At 40.1% G+C, this 24,490-nt stretch overlaps 1 protein-coding gene across 1 annotated transcript in view; it reads right to left on the bottom strand.

Moving 5' to 3' along the window:
• Positions 1-24,490, bottom strand: part of LOC133049359 (ATP-binding cassette sub-family C member 4-like) — a 297,052-nt gene that overhangs the window by 93,056 nt on the left and 179,506 nt on the right. Inside the window, exons 14-19 of the mRNA XM_061133336.1 lie at positions 21,010-21,106; positions 11,866-12,075; positions 10,504-10,644; positions 9,669-9,706; positions 9,169-9,263; positions 7,138-7,284 (exon numbers count right to left, since the gene is read on the bottom strand). Coding sequence (XP_060989319.1) covers positions 7,138-7,284; positions 9,169-9,263; positions 9,669-9,706; positions 10,504-10,644; positions 11,866-12,075; positions 21,010-21,106 — 728 coding nt within the window. The remainder of the gene's footprint in view (positions 1-7,137; positions 7,285-9,168; positions 9,264-9,668; positions 9,707-10,503; positions 10,645-11,865; positions 12,076-21,009; positions 21,107-24,490) is intronic.

Here is a 24,490-nt window from a genome sequence, read left to right as displayed (position 1 = left end):
AACCACTAGACCATTCAGGTATGACCTGAATCAAATCCTTTATGATTACACAGTGGAAGTGACAAATAGATTCAAGGATTAGATCTGATAGAAGGAGTGCATGAAAATCTGTGGACAAAGGTTCATAACATTGTACAGGAGGTGGTGACTAAAACCATCCCCAAGAAAAAGAATCACAAGAAGGCAAAATGGTTGTCTAAGGACGCCTGACAAATAGCTGGGTAAAGAAGAGAAGTAAAAAGCAAAAGGAGACAAGAAAAGATACATACATCTGAATGCAGAGTTCCAATGAATAGCAAGAAGAGATAAAAAGTCTTATGAAGTGAACAGTGCAAAGAAACAGAGGAAAACAATAGAATGGGAAAGATTAGGGATCACTTCAAGAAAATTAGAGATACCAAGGGAAAATTTCATGCAAAGATGGGCACAATAAATGACAGAAATGGTAGGAACCTAACAGAAGCAGAATATATTAAGAAGAGGTCACAAGAATACACAGGACTGTGCGGGAAAAGTCTTAATGATCCAGATAAGCACGATGGTATGATCACTCACCTGGAACCAGACTCCTGGAGTGTGAGGTCACATGGGCCTTAGGAAGCATTACTATGAACAAAACTGGTGGATGTGATGGAATTCCAGCTGAGCTATTTCAAATCTTAAAAGATGATGCTCTGAAAGTGCTGCACTCAATATGTCAGCAAATTTGGAAAACTCAGCAGTGACCACAGGACTAGAAAAGGTCAGGTTTCATTCCAGTCTCAAATAAGGGCAATGCTAAAGAATGTTCAAGTTACTGCACAACTGCATTCATTTCACATGCTAGCAAAGTAATGCTCAAAATCCTTCAAGCTACACTTCAATAGTACATGAACCAGGAACTTTCAGATGTACAAGCTATATTTAGAAAAGGCAGAGGAAGCAGAGATCAAATGGCCAACATCCAGTGGATCAAAGAAAAAGCAAAAGAATTCCAGAAAAACATCTACTTCTGCTTCATTGACTATGCCAAAGCCTTTGACTGTGTGGATCACAACGAACTGTGGAAAATTCTTCAAGAGATGGGAATACCAGACCACCTTACCTGCCTCCTGAGAAACCTGTATGGAGGTCAAGAAGTAACAGTTAGAACTTGACACAGAACAACGGACTTGTTCCAAATTGGAAAAGGAGTGCCTCAAGACTATATCATCACCCTGCTTATTTAACTATATTCAGAGTACATCATGTGAAATGCCAGGCTAGATGAAGCACAAGATGGAATCAAATTGCTGGGAGAAATATCAATAACCTCAGATATGTAGATAACACCAACATTATGGCAGAAAATGAAAAGGAACTAAAGAGCCTCTTGATAAAGGTGAAAGAGGAGAGTGAAAAAAATTAAAACTTTTTCACTTAAACTCAAGGCTTAAAACTCAACATTCAAAAAACAAAGATCATGGCACCTGGTCCTATCACTTTACAGCAAATAGATGGGAGACAATGGAAACAATACACTCTTTATTTTCTTGGGCTCCAAAATCACCATGGACAGTGACTGCAGCCATGAAATTAGAAGACGCTTGGTCCTTGGAAGAAAAGCTATGACATACCTAGACAGTGTATTAAAAAGAAGAGACATAACTATGACAACAAAGATCTGCCTAGTCAAAGCTATGGTTTTCCCCGTAGTCATGTATGGATGTGAGTGTTGAGGGCATAAAGAAGTCTGAGCACTGAAGAATTGATGCTTTTCAACTGTGGTGTTGGAGAAGACTCTCAAGAGTCCCTTGGACTACAAGAAGATCAAACCAGTCAATCCTAAAGGAAATCAGTCCTGAATATTCATTGGAACAACTGATGCTAAAGCTGAAACTCCAAAACTTTGGCCACCTGATGCAAAGAACTGACTCGTTGGAAAAGACCTTGATGCTGGGAAAGATTGAAGGCAGGAGGAGAAGGAGACAACAGAGGATGAGATGGTTGGATGGCTTCACCAACTCGATAAACATGTGTTTGAGTAAGCTCTGGGAGTTGATGATGGACAGGAAGCCTGGCGTGCTGCGGTCCATGGGGTCACAAAGAATCAGGCACGAGTGAGTGACTGAACAGCAGCAACAATACTGTCTTCCATAATGGCTGTATCAGTTTACATTTGCACCAACAGTGCAACAGGGTTCCCTTTTCTCCACACGCTCTCCAGCATTTATCGTTTGTGGACTTTTGGATGATGGCCATTCTGACCGACTTGAGATGACACCTCATTTTGGTTTTGATTCGCATTTCTCTAACAATAACCAAGGATGAGCATCTTTCCATGTTTTTATTAGCCACTTATGTATCTTCTTTTGAGAAGTGTCTGTTTAGGTCTTCAGCCCACTTTTTTTTTTTTTTTTTCAGCCCACTTTTTGATTAGGTTGTTTGCTTTTTTGGTATTGAGTTACATGAGCTGCTTGTATATTTTGGAGATTAATTCTTGGTCAGTTGTTCTAGCTCGAAGGATTTGAGCGTATCCTAGCTAGCATATGAAATGAGTGCAATACTACCATAGTTTGAACATTCTTTAGCATTGCCCTCCTTTGGGATTGGAATGAAAACTAATCCCATGGGATACAATCTATTAAAATGCAGTTGCAAAAAAAGAAAGGAAAGGAAAATTCTTCCAGAACACAGAACTTGATTTTATAATAGCTTTGTGCTCAACCTCTTAATAAATTTCCACTCAAAGTGTACTTGGAAGCTTGTCATCTTTTTTCCTATACATTAGAGTTTCACCTGAGGGAGAAATTTCTGAAAATTAATCCTGGTTACCAAGAATGAAAAAAACATTCAACAGATCACAGTTAGTTTCATGACAACATTATTTATGAAGGAAACATCATTGTTTATGTTCAGCCTACTGGCAAAATATTTGTAACATGCTTCTAAAAGGCCCAGAGAGAAGTGTGTGTAGAGATTACCAAGGGCAACAACGAAAGTGCTGGCTTCCCTCTTCATTCCCTAACACACTTTCTGAGATGAGCTTTGGCACCCAGACTGTCCCTGGTGGCTCAAGAAAGCATTTCAGTATCATCAAGAGTCTGGATACTGAGCCGAGTTTGCTGCAAGCTTAGAGATGATTGTTTTTTTTTAAAAAAATCAGTTTTATTTCCTAAATACCTCTCACATTTCCACTGGTGTGATTTCATTTTGAAAATATTTCATCTTTAAGTTACAGAACAGTTTTTAGAAATTTTTTGAAAATAAGGGCAACAACTTATGTAATTGACTATGAAAAAGAAATACACCACAGGGCTATGCTTATAAGTGTCTGTGTTGTGTGTACATGTGAATTGAGATCTCCAATCTACAGCTGTATTAAATTTGGGATCTGTATCTTTTCTATACAGAATCATAGAATATTGACATGACATTAAAAAAAAAATCAATCCATTGCCTGCAATTATTTACATTTTCAAACACCTTGAAGACAGGGACTTTTTCTCTAGTGCTTGGGTCCACAAATAACAACTAGTAGATGACCAATAGAGTGAAAAGGCCCCCCATTTCTTACATGTTAAAGTCTGAGGCCAAGAGAAGAAAAGTGACTGGCACAGCTCTTCCAAAGCTATGTTTCAGTAGAACTGGGACATCACAGCATCTTCACCTACATCCCAACTCTCTGTCCAATAATAGTTTTTAAATGTCTACTGATGTTTTAAAATGGATGAATTCCTCCTCTTTACTTCATAAAGGCCTAAGCTTGTGAAGTAAAGCTACTATCAGATATCAAATATTTAACCCACATAACTTCTTTAAAGCATAAATAACCCCCAGGGAAATGTATTAGTTGTTTAACAGTTTCAGTTCCTTGATTGACAGACAACAGAACTTGGAAGCTTGAATAGTCTGGATCTATGAACTGCAACTTCCAAAGAACCACTATATGTGGTTTGCTCTTCATGCCATCACATACAAGAAAGAAAGTCCACCACAAATAATTTATTACAAATTCTACTTTGAAAATAAACTATAAAAAGGAGTTTAACTTAACCCATCTCCAAAAGAGCAAATAAATAATTTTTGGCCCCTAAACCTTTTGGGCAAACTAGACTTGTCTTTGCAGTACTTATTTGGGCTTCTATTTTCTTGAAGGAATGAAGTTCTGCTGAGAGATACAAGGAGAGGGAGGCAAGATAAACACGAGTGTTCCAGCTGCTTTAAGATGAGCAACCTCAAAGATTTAAACTTGGTCCCAAATCCTTGAAAAATAAATGAATCAGCATGTGGAGAAGCCTACAGGTCTTGAATATGAAGAGCCTGGTTAACTGAGGTCATGAGCACTCAGAAGCTGTGATGAAAGAAATCCAGTCCCACTTAATGCTCCAAACTTTATGACTGTAGTTTTTGCATTAACTGACAAAGTGGAATAACTTCACAGCCATAATAGCATAGACTCCTCCAATCACTTTCTCTCTACAGTTTCATAGTAAGACGAGATCTGTGTGGGCCTTTGCAGGTTATTATCCTGTGTTTTATCCAGTGCCTGAACTAAACAAGTGCTGAATAAATCTGCACAGGATACTACCCTAAACAGTCTTATTTAATTCTCACAAAAGTCTTATGAAACAAGGAGGGCAGCCATTATTCCCATCTTACAGAAGACGAAGTTCCCAGACACCATGTCATCATCATCACTAAGGTTCATTAGGCACTGACCATGTGCTAAGCCCTTTGAATGTATTAACCTGTTTAATTTCCATGGTATGGTATGTGATATGATTTGTGATATGGTAGATATGAACAGCATCTCTATTTTACAGGTAAGAAAACTAGGACACAGAGAAACTAACACATAAGAATTAACATAACTACAATCAGCTATCACAATTAGGAACTAGCACCAGGACTGAACCTAGGAAGGTGGCTCCAGAGTCCATACTTATATCATGACAATATCATGCCTTGATATTTGACTGCCCAAATAGTATCCACTTGCTTTGGGCTTGGTCACATGACTAGTTGATGGCCAGTCCAATACTATTTCCATCCTCCCTCCAGCCCATCTCCCTACCTCAGTAGGTCCTGTCAATCATCACCTGCAAAAACAAAGCTGCCATGGGCCTCAGCACAAGTGTAATTAACTGGACAGAGTGAGCATGTCCAATTAACTGATGAACTAACTCTTCATAGAAACCCAAGTCAGGAGGATACCTTCCAAATACAGGTGAAAGGCCTCAAGGTGGAGGCATCAACCACTGGTAAACCTCCAGGGACACTCATATTTGAAATTTACTATTGAAGATTCACCTGTTAGGTAACACAAAGCCTCTTATATGTGATTGGAAGTCATTACCCTATTAGGAAAACCTCATAGTTGGAGAACATGCCAGAGCTGTGTGATTCCAGGAATGAAAGGGCAATGAAAGAAAGAAACATACAGCCTGTGTCCTATGGGGAGATTACTTGTAAGAAGGTTTTTCATATAGGACAACCTAACTTAATGCTATTTAAGAGTCCATGTTTCAGCAACTAGTCAAGGACATTTAAATATGTTTACATCAAATATAGGGTGTTTCCCTCTTACATTGTTGGTAGGAATGCTAACTAGTACAGCCACTACGGAGAATGGTGTGGAGATTCCTTAAAAAACTGGAAATAGAATTGCCATATGACCCAGCAATACCACTGCTGGGCAAACACACTGAGGAAACCAGAATTGAAAGAGACACATGCACCCCAATGTTCTTTAGAGTACTGTTTACAATACCTAGTACATGAAAGCAACCTAGATGTTCATCAACAGACAAATGGAAAGGAAGTTATGATACATATACACAATGGAATATTACTCAGCTCTAAAAAAAGTGCTTTTTAGTCAGTTCAAATAAGGTGGATGAAACTGGAGTCTACTATACAGAGTGAAGTAAGTCAGAAAGAGAAACACCAATACAGAATATTAACACATATATATGGAATTTAGAAAGATGGTGATGACAGTCCTATATGCAAGGCAGCAAAAGAGAAAACAGATGTAAAGAACAGGCTCTTGGACTATGTGGGAGAAGGCAAGGGTGGGATGATCTGAGAAAATAGAATTGAAACATGTAGCAGATGAATGGATAAGGAAGCTGTGGTACATATACACCATGGAATATTACTCAGCCATGAAAAAGAATTCATTTGAACCAGTCCTAATGAGATGGATGAAGCTGGAGCCCATTATACAGAGTGAAGTAAGCCAGAAAGATAAAGAACATTACAGCATACTGACACATGTATATGGAATTTAGAAAGGTGATAACGATAACCCTATACGCAGAACAGAAAAAGAGACACAGAAATACAGAACAGACTTTTGAACTTTGTGGGAGAATGTGAGGGTGGGATATTTCAAAAGAACAGCATGTATACTATCTATGGTGAAACAGATCACCAGCCCAGGTGGGATGCACGAGACTAGTGCTCCGGCCTGGTGCACTGGGAAGACCCAGAGGAATCGGGTGGAGAGGGAGGTGGGAGGGGGGATCAGGATTGGGAATACATGTAAATCCATGGCTGATTCATATCAATGTATGACAAAACCCACTGGAAAAAATATATATATATAATAATAATAAAAATAAAAAAAAATAAAAAAAAAAAGAATTGAAACATGTATATTATCATATGTAAAATAGATGACCAGTGCAAGTTCAATGAATGAAGCAGGGCACTCAAAGCCGGTACTCTGGGACAATCCTGAGGGATGGGTTGGAGACGGAGGTGGGAGGGGATTCAGGATAAAGGGACAATTGTGCACCTGTGGCTGATTCATGTTGATGTATGGCAAGACCACCACAATATTGTAAATTAATTATCCTCTATTTAAAATAAATATATTTTTAAACCAAATATATGGTATTTCATAAGCCACACAACAAATGGATTCCTAAATCATTCTGCTTAGTGAACATTCATTTATCTTCCCCCACACACATAAATGAAAAGCTTATATGGGTCTATATTCAAATTTTCTCTAGTAAGAGAAAAATATCACTGAAGATTTTTGTAGAAAATGAATCAACATGCACAGTGATTTCTTCCAAGCATCTCTTCCATTTTCAAATACCAGAACATGGCAAAGCACTAAATGTATTAAGATATATTTACTGAGAAACTTGGCATCTGACTTACCTGCTGGATTTCTATCAAAGAACAATACCGGAGCTCTCAAAATGGACTTCAGCATTTTGTTGTGCAAAGTTTGTGAAGAATTAACAAGGATATACAATGCCAACATAGATCTTGTGACACCAAAAAGGAGACTAGTTACAGTTAAACCTGAAATAAAGAAATGTCACTCATAACATAAAATCTCTGCCTTTTCTTCAATGATACTGAAGTACAACAGGTAGTTTATAAAGATATTATGTACTTTCCACTATAAAAAGAATTTACATATAAATTTTATATATAGAATGTGAGATAAATAAGTTTAGATACATATATAGAATGGATTCTGTAAGAGTTTAATGCATTCACAAGATACATTTATTAAAAAGAATATGAAAATCAGTATTTTCCTTTCACTGAACAGAAACCATGTGTGAAGAAAAAATGAGGTGTAAACTACAATTTCACTCTAGGCTTTCCAAACTCAATTTGCAAGTTCTAATAAAAACTCAGAAGAAAAATTAATTATAAAATGTAGTTAATCATTCTCCACATTTCAAATCTCACTATTTACAAAATTTTCCATAATGTGAAATTGTGGTATGTTTTGGTACCAGCATGTGAATTAACAGGAAACAGGAGAAATTATTTCATTTCATTGTACAAAATATTCAGTAGCTTTAAAATATAGGAAAATACCATACTAAGTTACAAGTAGAAAATGTCTTAAATACTTGAATTGCAAGAAAATACAAATTATATCTTAACACAAGATAATTAACCTAAAAGAGCATCTAATCTCACTGTTTTATAGAATCAAAAAGCATTTATAAATGCACATAATTATTTAACTTTTTTATTAATGACACAAATGAGTATTTACTATGCATATAAAAATTAAAATAGCCTCCAAACATCTCTTGAACCCATGATACTAAGGAAACTGGAAATCACTTCTGTTATAAATATTCCATCAAGTATTTTTTCTCCTTCAGCTTTTCACATCACTGTTATTCCAACTCTGGAAGCTGTTCGAATTCCTGAATTCTATCAACAGGCATTTGTCTTAGCCCACTATCCTAAATGAATATACAACAGAATCTTTTCCTTCTTCTTTTAAGCCCCCACAGTCCACCAATTCAGAAGGTAAACAGCTAACGGATTTAGGTTTCTTAGCAAGTGATCAACAAAAGAAATACAAATTTCAATGAGTGGGTTCTTACAAAGATATAATTCACTCTATCTTTGCAAAAAGTTAGTATGTGTGTTTTTTGTGCAAATATTTTAAAATTTTATTTTTACTTTTTAAAAATATATTAAAATTTTAGATGAGGATTTCCTTTTGAAAGTATGAAATGCTACACATATTCTAGGCACTTTTGTGAAAACAGAGCCATGTTAATTAATATTAGTCTGGCAAGCCAGATGTTAAATTAATCACACAATTGGAGGTGCAAGAACATTGTAATCTCAAGGTAAGAAAGAGAAGGAATCCTAATTAATTCCCAGACACTGGATTTCTCCCTACTTAGCTTCTCTCTTAAGTAACTGGTGAAGCCCAAGAGATGAGCAGTGTGGCAAAGGGGAGTTTGCATACCTGCAGGGAAATAGTGCTTTTGCTTGGGGGCCCTTGCTACCAGAGGAATTCATCTAAGTTCAATAAAGGACAGGGTTTATTCAAACAGAACTGGAAAAATTCAAACCACAGGGTGGGGATCCATTTCTAATCTCCTTGTCCATCCATATAATAAGATTTAGATAAAGCAACCCATTAGAATAGACAGTAGCACATGTTTCCAGTGGCTGATTTTCTGAATGTTCAGTTCTAGTTTAACTTCCAAAATCCAGTACACAGCAAATTAAGAGTCTTCATTCACCTTCTTCTAGTAGATTTTTAAAATAATTATTCCAATTAATTCATAGAGTAAATGCAACTCAGACTCTTAATTGTTGAGGTATTTCTGAATTTCTCCTAGAAGCCCTAGTTGCTCATGCAGGCTCCTTGTAAGCACCTCAGACTCTAGTATAATAGACCAGATGATTCGGCTTTACCTGAAAAAATTCCTAAGTACCAGTTCAGATCAAGCTTCTCTGTTATATTTCCTTTTTCAAGTGCCATGATATTCAGAGTATCCTGTTCATTTGCCCTATGGAATAGGGAAGAAAAAAATATTACGCTATAGATAGAATATAAATATATAGATATATATACACCAGAAAAAAAAAATTAATCTTGATTTAGGAGATGAATTTAATGCTAGAAAATGATTCCTAGCTCTAAGAACCCTATGTCTCTCTACCTTATAGAGATACCATTTGAATCATGACTTTCAGTTGTCAGAACTGTCTGTGAGGAAGCTTCTGAGAGTGAGACATGGGGAGAGACCATGGGAGAGTCACAGTCCAGCAGGAACTGTGATTTTTCTTCAGGGAAACTACATGAGGGTCAGAAGAGGAGGCTGTACAATCCCCACCCCTCCCCCTGACTCTGTGGGAAAGTGAGGCTTCGTGTAGACTTTACAGCACTTTGGGTCAGAGCAGGAATCACTCACCAGTTTAAAATCCACCAGTCCTGCAGGATATAGGCGACCTAAAGCAGGAAACACAGTCACTCACACACTGACATTACTGAGCCCTACACCCGCTCACCAGGATGGGGGATGGGAAGGCTCCAGAACAGGGAGACGGTCCTTCCGACTCATGTCTGTGCCAAGCCCCACATCCCAGATGACGAGAGGTCAGGGGAGGGCATGTTATAATTTAATGTCTCTAAAAGGCATTCTTTTTTCTTTTTTTTCTAGAATCTGTCACAAACACACAACACTCATAAGCCTCACTTATTTTGCTACCCAAAGATAGCACATTTGAATGCAAATCCAAGTACATGCAAAAAAAGAAAAAAAAGTATAGTGTAAATGTTTGGGGTTTTGAAGAAAGACACTTGACAGGTACCGTGATAGTCAGTTTTCTATGTCACCTTGGCCATTCCAGTCTCTGGTCATTTAGTCAAACACTCCTCTAGATATTAATGTGAAGGTATTTTTTGTGGATTGTGGTTCATGTCTATAATTAGTCAACTTAAGTAAAAATAACCATCAACAATGTGGTGGGCCCCACCCAGTCAGTCAAGGCTATAAGAGCACAACCTGAAGCTTCCTGGAGGAGGAAGAAATTCTGCCTTAAGACTGCAGCTCCTGCCTGAGTTCCAGCCTGCAGGCCTGCTCTTCTGCTTTCAGATTCACCCAGGTAGATCTCACAGCTTCATGAGCCAACTTTTTAAAATAAATCTCTTTATAAGCATAATAATAATTAAATAAATAGATACAGTATAAATAGTATGTGAATATCAAGCTAAGGGCACACACCAAAATAAGTTTCCTTACTTACCTGAGCTGCTATGCTTACTAGAATAAGGAAAATGATGACAGACCAGTGAGCACCAGCTCTGAAGTAATTCTTGTAGGTCTTAAAACCAACTTTTCCTTCTAAACGTCTCTCCTCAGATAGTGTATCCTGTAGATTCTCAGTCTTGGAGGGAAAAATGGCAGTGAAAGACAAAATTTTAAATAATGAACTACAAAACTACACGAGTTCAACAATGCCTTAAATTGCAGTTCTGTGGTGAAAACAGACACACCTCACATGCTGGTAGGAGTGCAATATGGTCCATCTCTTATGGAGAGGGTATGGAAATATCTAGCCAAACAATATATGCATTTACTCTTGGACCCAGCCATACTACTTCTAGTAATCTATTAGAAATAAGGAAATATCATTTGCACAAGGTTATTCATTGTTGCATGGCTTTGCTTAAAGTAGCAGTGCTCTGTGATGATCTAGATGTTTGGGACAGGGGTGTAGGTGGGAAAGGGAGTCCAAGAGGAGGGGATATATGTAAACATATAGTGGATTCAGTTCATTGCACAGCAGAAAACAACACAACATTGTAAAGCCGTTATACTCCAATTAAAAAAATAAATTATATGACTAAATAATAAAAATAGGATATTATGAATTTCAGCACATGCAAAACATATCCAATTCAAATATTAATGCAGAAGTTTGTTCCAAAATAACACACAAAATGATATGTAGTTAATGTATCCCTCTAGATGATTTGTGTCACTCAATGATGAAAACATAAAACAGCTGGTCCTCAAAATACTAGTCAAATACAGTAAGCTGAGTTCACACAATGAGTTGGAGTGAGGAGAGTTTGGATATCCGGAGGAGAGAATATGATCTGAATCTATATGGTTCCTGAATTTCGGTGATTCCTGAGTATGGAATGTGAGGGACTAATCAGTGTCTGCTGTGTGTCAGGTCCTTCACACACGTTATCTCTGGTCTATCACAAACCTTATGACACCAAGGCAAAATATGACAATCAGTCATCTGCAGTGCCAGAACATTCCAATATGTAGGAAAAATAGCTGATTTAATGTGGTCACAGCAGGATTTGATAGAAGAGGGTCTTCATAGTATGCCTCTGGATGTAAAAGGGAAGCTGGGAGCCATTATAAACATACACCCAGGAATTCATAGCAGTGTACCAACTACTGATCTTGATAAGATTCATCATCCTATACCCAAAGGAGAACCCTGATCAGAGAGCAATTTAATTCTACCAATTCCATGGATTAAGGCCCTGGAAACTTATTTACTTTGATACAAAGATGTTATGAGAGGAGAAGACTGAACGGCCATCAAAAGCAGACAGACCAGGATGTTGCAGAATGAGAAACTCACATCTTGATCTTCTGTAGCTGCATCTTTCAACAAGGCTGTGGAAGACTGTTCAGACTGAAGTGAAGACTCGGAGGAGGTCTGAGTTCTCATAGTGGGAGATTCAGGTACTGGAGATGGTTCAGCCTCCTCATTCTCCTTCTTTAAAAGGGAAGCAAAATCTACCCCAGATTTCAGTAACTCAGCATAAGTCCCTTTTTGCACCATTTCACCCTAAAATAAAAATTTTAAACTTGAGAGGAATGCACTTGCATTAGATAATACTAATCTAATTTATATAGTAATCAAGAAAAGTTAACTGTTATTAAACTATAACTTTTATAAGAAAATATTTCTTAGGTCTGGAACTATGGTTCACAAATCTAGTTCAGCTAGACACAGTACAAGCCTTCTGTTCTCTGCCAAACCGAATATTGTGTAAGGTGCTAGCAGATATGAAAGAAATGTGTGCTCATGTGTTAAAAATGGAGGTCGTTGAGATAACTACTGTGGGCAATTCAGTTCAGTTCAGTTCAGTCGCTCAGTCGGGTCCAACTCTTTGCAACCCCATGAACTGTAGCACACCAAGCCTCCCTGTCTATCACAAACTCCTGGAGTTTACTTAAACTCATTATCCATCGAGTCAGTGATGCCATCCAGCCATCTCATCCTCTGTCGGCCCCTTCTCCTCCTGCCCCCAATCCCTTCCAGCATCAGGGTCTTTTCCAATGAGTCAACTCTTCCAGTGACATGGCCAAAGTATTGGAGTTTCAGCTTTGGCATCGGTTCTTCCAATGAACACCCAGGACTGATCTCCTTCAGGATGGACTGGTTGGATCTCCTTGCAGTCCAAGGGACTCTCAAGAGTCTTCTCCAACACCACAGTTCAAAAGCGTCAATTTTTCAGCGCTGAACTTTCCTCACAGTCCATCTCTTGCATTCACACATGACCACTGGAAAAACCATACCCTTAACTAGACAGAAGTTTTGTTAGCAAACTAAAGTCTCTGCTTTTTAATATGCTGTCTAGGTTGGTCACAGCTTTCCTTCCAAGGAGTAAGTGCCTTTTAATTGCATGGCTGCAATCACCATCTACAGTGATTTTGGATCCCAAAAAATTAAAGTCTAACACTACTTCCACTGTCTCCCCATCTATTTCCCACGAGGTGATGGGACCAGATGCCATGATCTTAGTTTTCTGAATGTTAAGCTTTAAACCAACTTTTCCACTCTCCTCTTTCACTTTCTTCAAGAGGCTTTTTAGTTCCTCTTCACTTTCTGCCATAAGGGTGGTGTCATCTCCATATCTGAGATGATTGACATTTCTCCCAGCAATCTTGATTCCAGCTTGTGCTTCTTCCAGCCCAGCATTTCTCATGATGTACTCTGCATAAAAGTTAAATAAGGAGGGTGACAATATACAACCTTGACATACTCCTTTTCCTATTTGGAGCAGTCTGTTGTTCCAAGTCCAGTTCTAATTGTTGCTTCCTGACCTGCATATAGGTTTCTCAAGAGGCGGTCAGGTGATCTAGTATTCCCATCTCTTTCAGAATTTTCCACAGTTTGTTGTATCCACACAGTCAAAGGCTTTGGCATAGTCAATAAAGCAGAAATAGATGTTTTTCTGGAACTCTCTTGCTTTTTTGATGATCCAGCAGATGTTGGCAATTTGATCTGTGGTTCCTCTGTCTTTTCTAAACCAGCTTGAACATCTGGAAGTTCACGGTTCATGTATTGCTAAAGCCTGGCTTGGAGAATTTTGAGCACTACTTTACTAGTGTGTGAGATGAATGCAATTGTGTGGTGGTTTGAGCATTCTTTGGCATTGCCTTTCTTTGGGATTGGCATGAAAACTGACCTTTTCCAGTCCTGTGGCCACTGCTGAGTTTTCCAAATTTGCTGACATATTGAGTGCAGCACTTTCACAGCATCATCTTTCAGGATTTGAAATAGCTCAACTGGAATTCCGTCACCTCCACTAGCTTTGTTCATAGTGATGCTTTCTAAGGCCCATCTGAGTTCACATTCCAGGATGTCTGGCTATAGGTGAGTGATCACAATATTGTGATTATCTGAGTTTTGAAGATCTTTTTTGTACAGTTCTTCTGGGTATTCTTGCCACCTCTTCTTAATATCCTCTGCTTCTGTTAGGTCCATACCACTTCTGTCATTTATTGAGCCCATCTTTGCATTTAATGTTCCCCTGGTATCTCTAATTTTCTTGAAGAGATCTCTAGTCTTTCCCATTCTGTTGTTTTCCTCTATTTCTTTGCAGTGATTGCTGAGGAATGGTTTTTATCTCTCCTGGCTATTCTTTGGAACTCTGCATTCAAATGGGAATATCTTTTCCTTTCTCCTTTGCTTTTTGCTTCTCTTCATTTCACAGCTATTTGTAAGGCCTCCTAAGACAACCATTTTGCCTTTTTGCATTTCTTTTCCATGGGGATGGTCTTGATCCCTGTCCCCTATACAATGTCATGAACCTTCATCCATAGTTCTTCAGGCTCTCTGTCTATCAGATCTAGTCCCTTATATCTATTTCTCACTTCCACTGTATAGTCATAAGGGATTTGATTTAGGTCATACCTGAATGGTCTAGTGGTTATCCCTATTTTCTTCAGTTTAAGTCTGCATTTGGCAAAAAGGAGTTCATGATCTGAGCCACAGTCAGCTCCCGGTCTTGTTTTTGCTGACTGTATAGAGCTTCTCCATCTTTGGCTGCAAAGAATATAATCAATCTGATTTCGGTGTTGACCATCTGGTGATGTCCATGTGTAGAGTCTTCTCTTGCATTGTTGGAAGAGGGTGTTTGCTATGACCAGTGTGTTCTCTTGGCAAAACTCTATTAGTCTTTGCCCTGCTTCATTCTGTACTCCAAGGCCAAATTTGCCTGTTACATCAGGTGTTTCTTGACTTCCTACTTTTGCTTTCCAGTCCCCTATAATGAAAAGGACATCTTTTTTGGGTGTTAGTTCTAAAATGTCTTGTAGGTCTTCATGGAACCGTTCCACTTCAGCTTCTTCAGCCTTACTGGTTGGGGCATAGGCTTGGATTACCATGATATTGAATGTTTTGCCTTGGAAACAAACAGAGATCATTCTGTCATTTTTGAGATTGCATCCAAGTACTGCATTTCAGACTCTTTTTTTGACCATGATGGCTACTCCATTTCTTCTATGGGATTCCTGCCCACAGTAGTAGATATAATGGTCATCTGAGTTAAATTCACCCAATCCAGTCCATTTTAGTTCGCTGATTCCTAGAATGTTGACATTCACTCTTGCCATCTCCTGTTTGACCACTTCCAATTTTCCTTGATTCATGGACCTAACATTCCAGGTTCCTATGCAATATTGCTCTTTACAGCATCGGATCTTGCTTCTATCACCAATCACATCTGCAACTGGGTATTGTTTTTGCTTTGGTGCCATCCCTTCATTCTTTGTGGAGTTATTTCTCCACTGATCTCCAGTAGCATATTGGGCACCTACCGACCTGTGGAGTTCCTCTTTCAGTATCCTATCATTTTGCCTTTTCATACTGTTAATGGGGTTCTCAATGCAAGAATACTGAAGTGGCTTGCCAGTCCCTTATCCAGCGGACCACATTCTGTCAGACCTCTCCACGGTGACCCATCCATCTTGGGTGGCCCCACATGGCATGGCTTAGTTTCATTGAATTAGACAAGACTGTGGTCTGTTTGATTAGATTGGCTAGTTTTCTGTGATGCACTTAGAGAAGCAAAAACTATAGACGTCAGTGGAAGTATCAGTAGAGTTTTTTAAGACAATTCAGATAAACTACATGTGACAAACAGAATTTTTAAGAACAGTCATTGGAGAAGATATTCCAAGAAACAAACAAGGCTGACACAGAGGTGGGCACAAGCACATCTGCATAGGTAAGAGTCACTCATCAAATCTCTGCTGACCATGTCACTGTCACAGTAGCATGTGTTCAGCTGGGACAACACCTGTAAGAAGTAGCTCTGGACAGAGAATCCACTAGTGTGTCTTCATTGTCTTTAAAACTTCCCGACAAACTTAGAAAGTTCCCAACTGCAAATTCAATATTCTTTCCATTCAAGTCATTAAACAAGAAGGCCATGACACTGGAGTGGTTCTAAAGCCTTGGCAGCAAACCAAAACCTAACCCAGAATCAGTGAGCTCAAATTTGAGAGGAAAACTTAAAAACAGCCAATCACAAGCAGATAACCAGGCCTCCTCAGATCAGGCAACTGCTTAAGCTTAAACTGCCAATCTAATCAAGTTCTTTAAAAATACATGATTTTTTTACTTCAGTTTCCCTCCCTCCAGTTCAATTCAGTTCAGTCGCTCATGTAGTGTCTGACTCTCTGCAACCCCATGGACTGCAGCACTCCAGGCCTCCCTGTCCATCACCAACTCCCAGAGATTACCCAAACGCATGTCCATTGAGTCAGTGATGCCATCCAACCATCACATCCTCTGTCGTCACCTTCTCTTCCCACTTTCAATCTTTATCAGAATCAGGGCCTTTCCAATGAGTCAGTTCTTCATATCAGGAGGCTGAAGTATCAGAGTTTCAGCTTCAGCATCATTCCTTCCAATGAACATTGAGGACTTATTTCCTTGAGGATTGACTGGTTGGATCTCCTTGTAGTTCAAGGGACTCTCAAGAATCTTCTCTAACACCACAGTTCAAAAGCATCAATTCTTCGGCGCTCGGCTTTCTTTATAGTCCAACTCTCACAACCATACATGACTACTAGAAAAACCATAGCTTTGACTAGATGAACGTTTGCTGGCAAAGTAATGCCTCTGCTTTTTCAAACGCTATCTAGGTTGGTCATAGCTTTTCTTCCAAAGAGCAAGAGTCTTTTAATTTCATGGCTGCAATCACCATCTGCAGTGATTTTGGAGCCAAATAAATAAATAAATAAAGTCTGTCTCTGTTTCCTTTGTTTCCCCATCTATTTGCCATAAAGTGATGGGACTGGATGCCATGATCTTCATTTTTTGAAAGTTGAGTTTTAAGCCAGCTTTTTCACTCTCCTCTTTCACTTTCATCAAGAGACTGACTCTTTAATTCTTCTTTGTTTTCTGCCATATGGGTGGTGTTATCTGCATATCTGAAGTTATTGATAAATCTGCTGGCAATCTTGATTCCAGCTTGTGCTTCATCCAGCCTAGTATTTCACATGATGTACTCTGCAGAGAAGTTAAATATATAAGGTGACAATATAAAGTCTTGACGTACTCCATTCCTCATTTGGAACCAGTCTGCTGTTCCATGTCTGGTTCTAACTGTTTCTTCTTGATCTGCATACAGATTTCTCAGGAGGCAGGTCAGGTGATCTGGTATTTCCACCTCCTGAAGAATTTTCCACAGTTTGTTGTGATCTACACAGACAAAGGCTTTAGCATAGTCAATAAAGCAGAAGTAAATGTTTTTCTGGAACTCTCTTGCTTTTTCTATGATCCAACGGATGTTGGCAATTTGATCTCTGGTTCTTCTGCCTTTTCTAAACACAGCATGAACATCTGAAAATTCTCAGTTCATGTACTGTTGAAGCCTAGCTTAGAGAATTTTGAGCATTAGTTTGCTAGAGTGTGAGATAAGTACAATTGTGTGGTAGTTTGAATATTCTTTGCATTGCCTTTCTTTGGATTGGAATGATAACTGACCCTTTCCAGTCTTGTGGCTACTGCTGAGCTTTACAAATTTGCTGGTATATTGAGTGCAGCACTTTCACAGCACCACCTTTTAGGATTTAAAAGTGCTCACCTGGAATTCCATCACCGCCACTAGCTTTGTTCATCATGAGGCTTTCTAAGATCCACTTGACCTCACACTCCTCGCTGTCTGGCTTTAGGTGAGTGATCATACCATCGTGGTTATCTGAGTTATTAACATCATTTTTCTACAGTTCTTCTGTGTACTCTTGCCACCTCTTCTTAATATCTTCTGCTTCTGTTAGGTCCATACCATTTCTGTCTTGTATTGTGCCCATCTCTGCATGAAATGTTCCCTTGGTATCTCTAATTTTCTTGAAGAGATCCCTAGTCTTCCCCATTATTTTCCTCTGTTTCTTTGCACTGATCACTGAGGAAGGCTTTCTTACCTCTCCTTGCTGTTCTTTGGAACGCTCATATGCAGATGCTTTCGCTATTTTCTAACCCCATGAAACAAGACACAGCTAATTTGCTCAGTGGCAAACAAAATATGAGGCCAAAATTTCAGGATGCAAAACCAATCAAAAGAGGGCTTCTTGTTAAGGCAGATCAAGTAGAAGATAGTGCCCTAGGGCCCTACCTTTGACCCCTCTCATCCTATCCCCTGAGGTGGTCCCCTGGAAGAAACACTATGAAACCTTTGGGAACCATCTGATACTGAAGAATTAGAATTTTATTCTAGATATATTGTGTCTTGTGCCACTTGAGAGACAAAATGCATACACCTTATTTAATGAAATTATTACTTCCTACTTAGCATCTGTAAGCTGCACAAGGAAATTACTAGTTGTGCAAAGACAGCAATTTTACTTAGCAGCCAAGCCCTGACAATTCCAAGGGGACAAGGGGGCAGCCATCCCTCCTCTGATGTGAGAGAGGGATCAAACAAATAGGATGGACCCCAACTCATCCAGGGGTGCTCTCTAGTGGACAAATTGTTGTTCTAAAATCGAGGATGTATTCTCAAAAGAAGCAATAAGGGGGCCCCAAAACATCTAGGGACTGGCTAAATATGTTATTGTGCCTCTCACTATTCTGTACTCAGTACTGCCAATGCAGGGTTTTACATACTAGTATCACCTGCTCTGGGGGCTTCCCTGGTACCTCAGCAGGTAAAGAATCTGCCTGCAATGCAGGAGACCCTGGTTCAACCCCTGGGTTGGGAGTACCCCCTGGAGAAGGGATGGGCTACCCACTCCGGTATTCTTGGACTTCTCTGGTGGCACAGATGGTGAAGAATTTGCCTGCAATACAAAAGACCTGGGTTCGATCCCTAGGATGGGAAGATCCCCTGGAGGAGGGAATGGCAACCCATTCCAGTATTCTTGCCTGGAGAATCCCCATGGACAGAGGAGTCTGGGGTCACAAAGAGTTGGACATGACTGAGTGAATAAGCACAGCACATCATCTGCTCTGCACATGAAGGTAACTGGTCTCAAGCTTAAGAAATCTGAGCTTCACATTCCTGGAGGGGTGGAGAGCAGTCTACACATGGCATTGCTTCAAGAGGTAGAGATGTTGTATTTTAATAATCTTTCTTAGAGCAGAAATTCATTTGATAAGTGAGAGATTTGGCCACGGGTCTGTTGAAAGAGACAAGGGTTAACAACAGAGATGCTGAGGCACAGACACAGACAAACCAAGGGGTAAAATATCAGGCAATTACCAAGTCTGAAAAATTCTCCCTAATCTCCAACCCACTCCCAATCATGTGTGGTGTTGTGCACTGAATGCTAGCCCCTTAAAAAGGTGTGTTCAAGCCCTAAACATGATACTTGTGAACTGACCTTATTTGGAAGCAGGGTCTTTGCAGATGCTATCAAGCTAAGATGCGGCCACATTGGAGCAGAGTGACCCTAAATCCAATATGACTGATGTCCTTATGAGAACAGAAGTGACTCAGACAAACAAGGGATAATGGCCACGTGGTATCAGAAGCAGAGACCACAATACTGAGCTGGAAGCCAGGGAACACAAGGAAGGCAGGTGCACACCAGTGGCAGGAAGGATGGATTCTCCCCTGCAGCCTTCAGGGAGAGCATAACCCTTCCAGCACCTGGACTGGGGACTTGTAGCCTCCAGAGCAGGGAGACAATAAATTTCTGTTGTTTTAAGGACATAGAGAACAGACCTGTAGTTCCCAACAGGGAGGGAGCTGGGGAGACTTCTAGTGAGAGGTTTTGCATTAGCAGATGTAAGCATTATATATGGAATTGATAAACAACAAGGTCCTACTGTGTAGCACACAAAGAATTATATTCAGTATCTTATAATAAACCATAATGGAAAAGAATATTCTAAAATAGATATATGTATATGTATAACTGAATCACTTCACTGTATAGCAGAAATTAATACAATATTGTAAATCAACTATATTTCAATAAAATAAAATAAATTCCTGTTGTTTTAAGTCACCCAGTTTGCAGTACTTTGTTATAGCAGCTCTAGAAACTGATACTCTAGCCTGAGTCCACACTTCTGTCTTCTCAGCTTTACTAAGACTTCTAACTGTTTCTCCTGTCACGTCTCCAGTGACCGTTAGAGGAATCTTTTAAATCCCACATCAGACCACATCCTCCTCTACTCTGGACCATCCAAGGCTTCCATCCCATTTCTGGGCTCACTGCCCACTGCTCAGAGACCAGCTCCCTCCACGTCCACCCGCTCACTCTCCTCAGACATGCTGGTCTTCCTGCTGTTCCTCCAACCTGCCAGGTCAGCTCCTTCCTTAAGACCCCCTGCCTCAGATTCCCTCTCCCAGGTGACAGCACAGTCCCCACCTTCATGTCGCTCAGACCCCGTGAGGCACCAGCTCCTCAGGGAGGGAGCCAAGATGTCACCTTCTTTGTCATATCTGTCCCCATAAGAACAGGAGCCCCGGGTGGGCAGGGCCTTGTCCTGCTGCACAGGCTCCCACATGTATTGGGAACATAGAGACCTGGGCAGGGAGACCAGCAACTGGGGACACCAGCAGAGTGGGCGTCTCTGACCCAGGTGCTTGGCTACCCAACCTTGCTTCCTGTACTAATGGAAGATGCTCTTCAGGCAAACTGTGCATGACAATCATGTGGATACAAACAGGTCTTAGTATCTCTAATTTCCAAATAATACAATTTGACTTAAATCCTGGAAAAGGAAAACAAAATGTTCTAAATAACATTGCATCATTATCCTTAACAATTTCACTAGAACAGTGATGATTCAGTAGCCTTGCACTTCTATACACTTTAGGCTTTATGTGGCTTAGAGTGTAATATTGATATTTCTACAGGCCTTTGGATTCATCCTCAAATGTAAGAATACCACCAGCTCTGAGAAGAAGGGAGTGTACAGCTGAGGGAAAAGAGGGCACTTACCATTAATCCAAGGAGAGTGACCTGTTGGGAGGCCTGGCTTTCAACACACCTGAGAGTCAGCAAGTTCCACAGACTTCTAGAAATTACTTACCTTTTCCAATAGCAGAATCTGACTTGCATCTTTTAGGTACTGCCACTGATGAGTCACTAAGATTGTGATCTTCTCATGCAAGACTTGGCGAATACACCTACAAATGTAAAAGGTACAGTGTGTAAAAACATGAATGGGGGTGCTTCCAATTGAAAACACATATTTTGAAAACATAATGAGACAAACACAACACAGGAGTTGAAGATCCATGGTTTAAACACCAAATAAATAATACAAACTAGTTCAGTTCAGTTCAGTCACTCAGTAGTGTCCGACTCTTTGCGACCCCATGTCTCGCAGCACACCAGGCCTCCCTGTCCATCACCAACTCCTGGAGTTTACTCAAACTCATGCCCATTGAGTCAGTGATGCCATCCAGCCATCTCACCCTCTGTCGTCCCCTTCTCCTCCTGCCCCCAATGCCTCCCAGCATCAGGGTCTTTTCCAACGAGTCAACTCTTCGCACGAGGTGGCCAAAGTATTGGAGTTTCAGCTTCAGCATCAGTTCTTCCAATGAACACCCAGGACTGATCTCCTTTAGGATGGACTGGTTTGATCTCTTTGCAGTCCAAGGGACTCTCAAGAGTCTTCTCCAACACCATAGTTCAAAACCATCAACTTTTTGGGGCTCAGCTTTCTTCACAGTCCAACTTTCACATCCATACTTGACCACTGGAAAAACCATAGCCTTGAACAGACGGACCTTTGTTGACAAAGTAATGTCTCTGCTTTTTAATATGCTATCTAGGTTGGTCATAACTTTTATTCCAAGGAGTAAGCATCTTTTAATTTCATGGCTGCAATCACCATCTGCAGTGATTTTGGAGCCCAAAAAAATAAAGTCTGACACTGTTTCCACTGTCTCCCCATCTATTTCCCACGAGGTGATGGGACCAGATGCCATGATCTTAGTTTTCAGAATGTTAAGCTTTAAACCAACTTTTCCACTCTCCTCTTTCACTTTCTTCAAGAGGCTTTTTAGTTCCTCTTCACTTTCTGCCATAAGGGTGGTGTCATCTCCATATCTGAGGTGATTGATATTTCTCCTAGCAATCTTGATTCCAGCTTGTGCTTCTTCCAGCCCAGCGTTTCTCATGATGTACTCTGCATGTAAGTTAAATAAGCAGGGTGACAATATACAGCCTTGACGTACTCCTTTTCCTATTTGGAAGCAAGCTGTTGTTCCATGTCCAGTTCTAACTGTTGTTTCCTGACCTGCATACAGGTTTCTCAAGAGGCGGGTCAGGTGATCTAGTATTCCCATCTCTTTCAGAATTTTCCACAGTTTGTTGTATCCACACAGTCAAAGGCTTTGGCATAGTCAATAAAGCAGAAATAGATGTTTTTCTGGAACTCTCTTGCTTTTTTGATGATCCAGCGGATATTGGCAATTTGATCTCTGGTTCCTCTGGTTTTTCTAAAACCAGCTTGAACATCTGCAAGTTCTCAGTTCACGTATTGCTGAAGCCTGGCTTAGAGAATTTTGAGCATTACTTTACTGGTGTGTGAGATGAGTGCAATTGTGCAGTAGTTTGAGCATTCTTTCGGATTGTCTTTTTAGGGATTGGAATGAAAATGGGCCTTTTCCAGCCCTGTGACCACTGCTGAGTTTTCCAAATTTGCTGGCATGATGAGTGCAGCACTTTCACAGCAACATCTTTCAGGATTTGAAGTAGCTCAGCTGGGATTCCATCACCTCCACTAGCTTTGTTCGTAGTGATGCTTTCTAAGGTCTACTTGACTTCACGTTCCAGGATGTCTGGCTCTAGGTGAATGATCACACCATTGTGATTATCTGGGTCATGAAGATCTTTTTTGTACAGCTCTTCTGGGTATTCTTGCCATCTCTTCTTAATATCTTCTGCTTCTGTTAGGTCCATACCGTTTCTGTCCTTTATTGAGCCCACTTTTGCATGAAATGTTCCCTTGGTATCTCTAATTTTCTTGAAGAGAGCTCTAGTCTTTCCCATTCTGTTGTTTTCCTCTGTTTCTTGGCACTGATTACTGAGGAAGGCTTTCTTATCTCTCCTGGCTATTCTTTGGAACTCTGCATTCAAATGGGAATATCTTTCCTTTTCTCCTTTGCTTTTAGCTTCTCTTCATTTCACAACTATTTGTAAGGCCTCCTCAGACAACCATTTTGCCTTTTTGCATTTCTTTTCCATGGGGATGGATGGTCTTGAATCCTGTCTCCTGTACACTGTCACGAATCTCTGTCCATAGTTCATCAGGCACTCTGTCTATCAGATCTAGTCCCTTAAATCTATTTCTCTTTTCCGCTGCATAGTCATAAGGGATTTGATTTAGGTCATACCTGAATGGTCTAGTGGTTATCCCTATTTTCTTCAGTTTAAGTCTGCATTTGGCAATAAGGAGTTCATGATCTGAGCCACAGTCAGCTCCCGGTCTTGTTTTTGCTGACTGTATAGAGCTTCTCCATCTTTGGCTGCAAAGAATATAATCAATCTGATTTCGGTGTTGACCATCTGGTGATGTCCATGTGTAGAGTCTTCTCTTGCGTTGTTGGAAGAGGGTGTTTGCTACGACCAGTGCGTTCTCTTGGCAAAACTCTATTAGTCTTTGCCCTGCTTCATTCTGTACTCCAAGGCCAAATTTGCCTGTTACTCCAGGTATTTCTTGACTTCCTACTTTAGCATTCCAGTCCCCTATAATGAAAAGGACGTCTTTTTTGGATGTTCTGAAAGGTCTTGTAGGTCTTAATAGAACCATTCAACTTCAGTTTCTTCAGCCTTACTGAAGAAACTGGGGCATAGGAGCATTGGGGCATAGGCTTGGATTACCATGATATTGAATGGTTTGCCTTGGAAACAAACAGAGATCATTCTGTCATTTTTGAGACTGCATCCAAGTACTGCATTTCAGACTCTTTTGTTGACTATGATGGCTACTCCATTTCTTCTATGGGATTCCTGCCCACAGTAGTAGATATAATGGTCATCTGAATTAAAGTCACCTATTCTAGTCCATTTTAGTTCGCTGATTCCTAGAATGTTGACATTCACTCTTGCCATCTCCTGTTTGACCACTTCCAATTTTCCTTGATTCATGGACCTAACATTCCAGATTCCTATGCAACATTGCTCTTTACAGCATAGGACCTTGCTTCTATCACTAGTCCCACCCACAACTGGATATTGTTTTTGCTTTGGTGCCATCCCTTCATTCTTTGTGGAGTTATTTCTCCACTGATCTCCAGTAGCATATTGGGCACCTACCGACCTGGGGAGTTCCTCTTTCAGTATCCTATCATTTTGCCTTTTCATACTGTTCATGGGCTCTCAAGGCAAGAATACTGAAGTGGTTTGCCATTCCCTTCTCCAGTAGACCTCATCTGTCAGTCCTCACCACCATGACCCAACTGTCTTGGGTGGCCCCACATGGTATGGCTTAGTTTCATTGAGTTAGACAAGGCTGTGGTTCTGTGATCAGATTGGCCAATACAAGCTAAGTACCAATATAA

Source organism: Dama dama, chromosome 30 (assembly GCF_033118175.1).
Source record: "Dama dama isolate Ldn47 chromosome 30, ASM3311817v1, whole genome shotgun sequence".
NCBI classification, from domain to species: Eukaryota; Metazoa; Chordata; class Mammalia; order Artiodactyla; family Cervidae; genus Dama; species Dama dama.
This window is presented reverse-complemented; position numbering and strand designations above follow the sequence as displayed.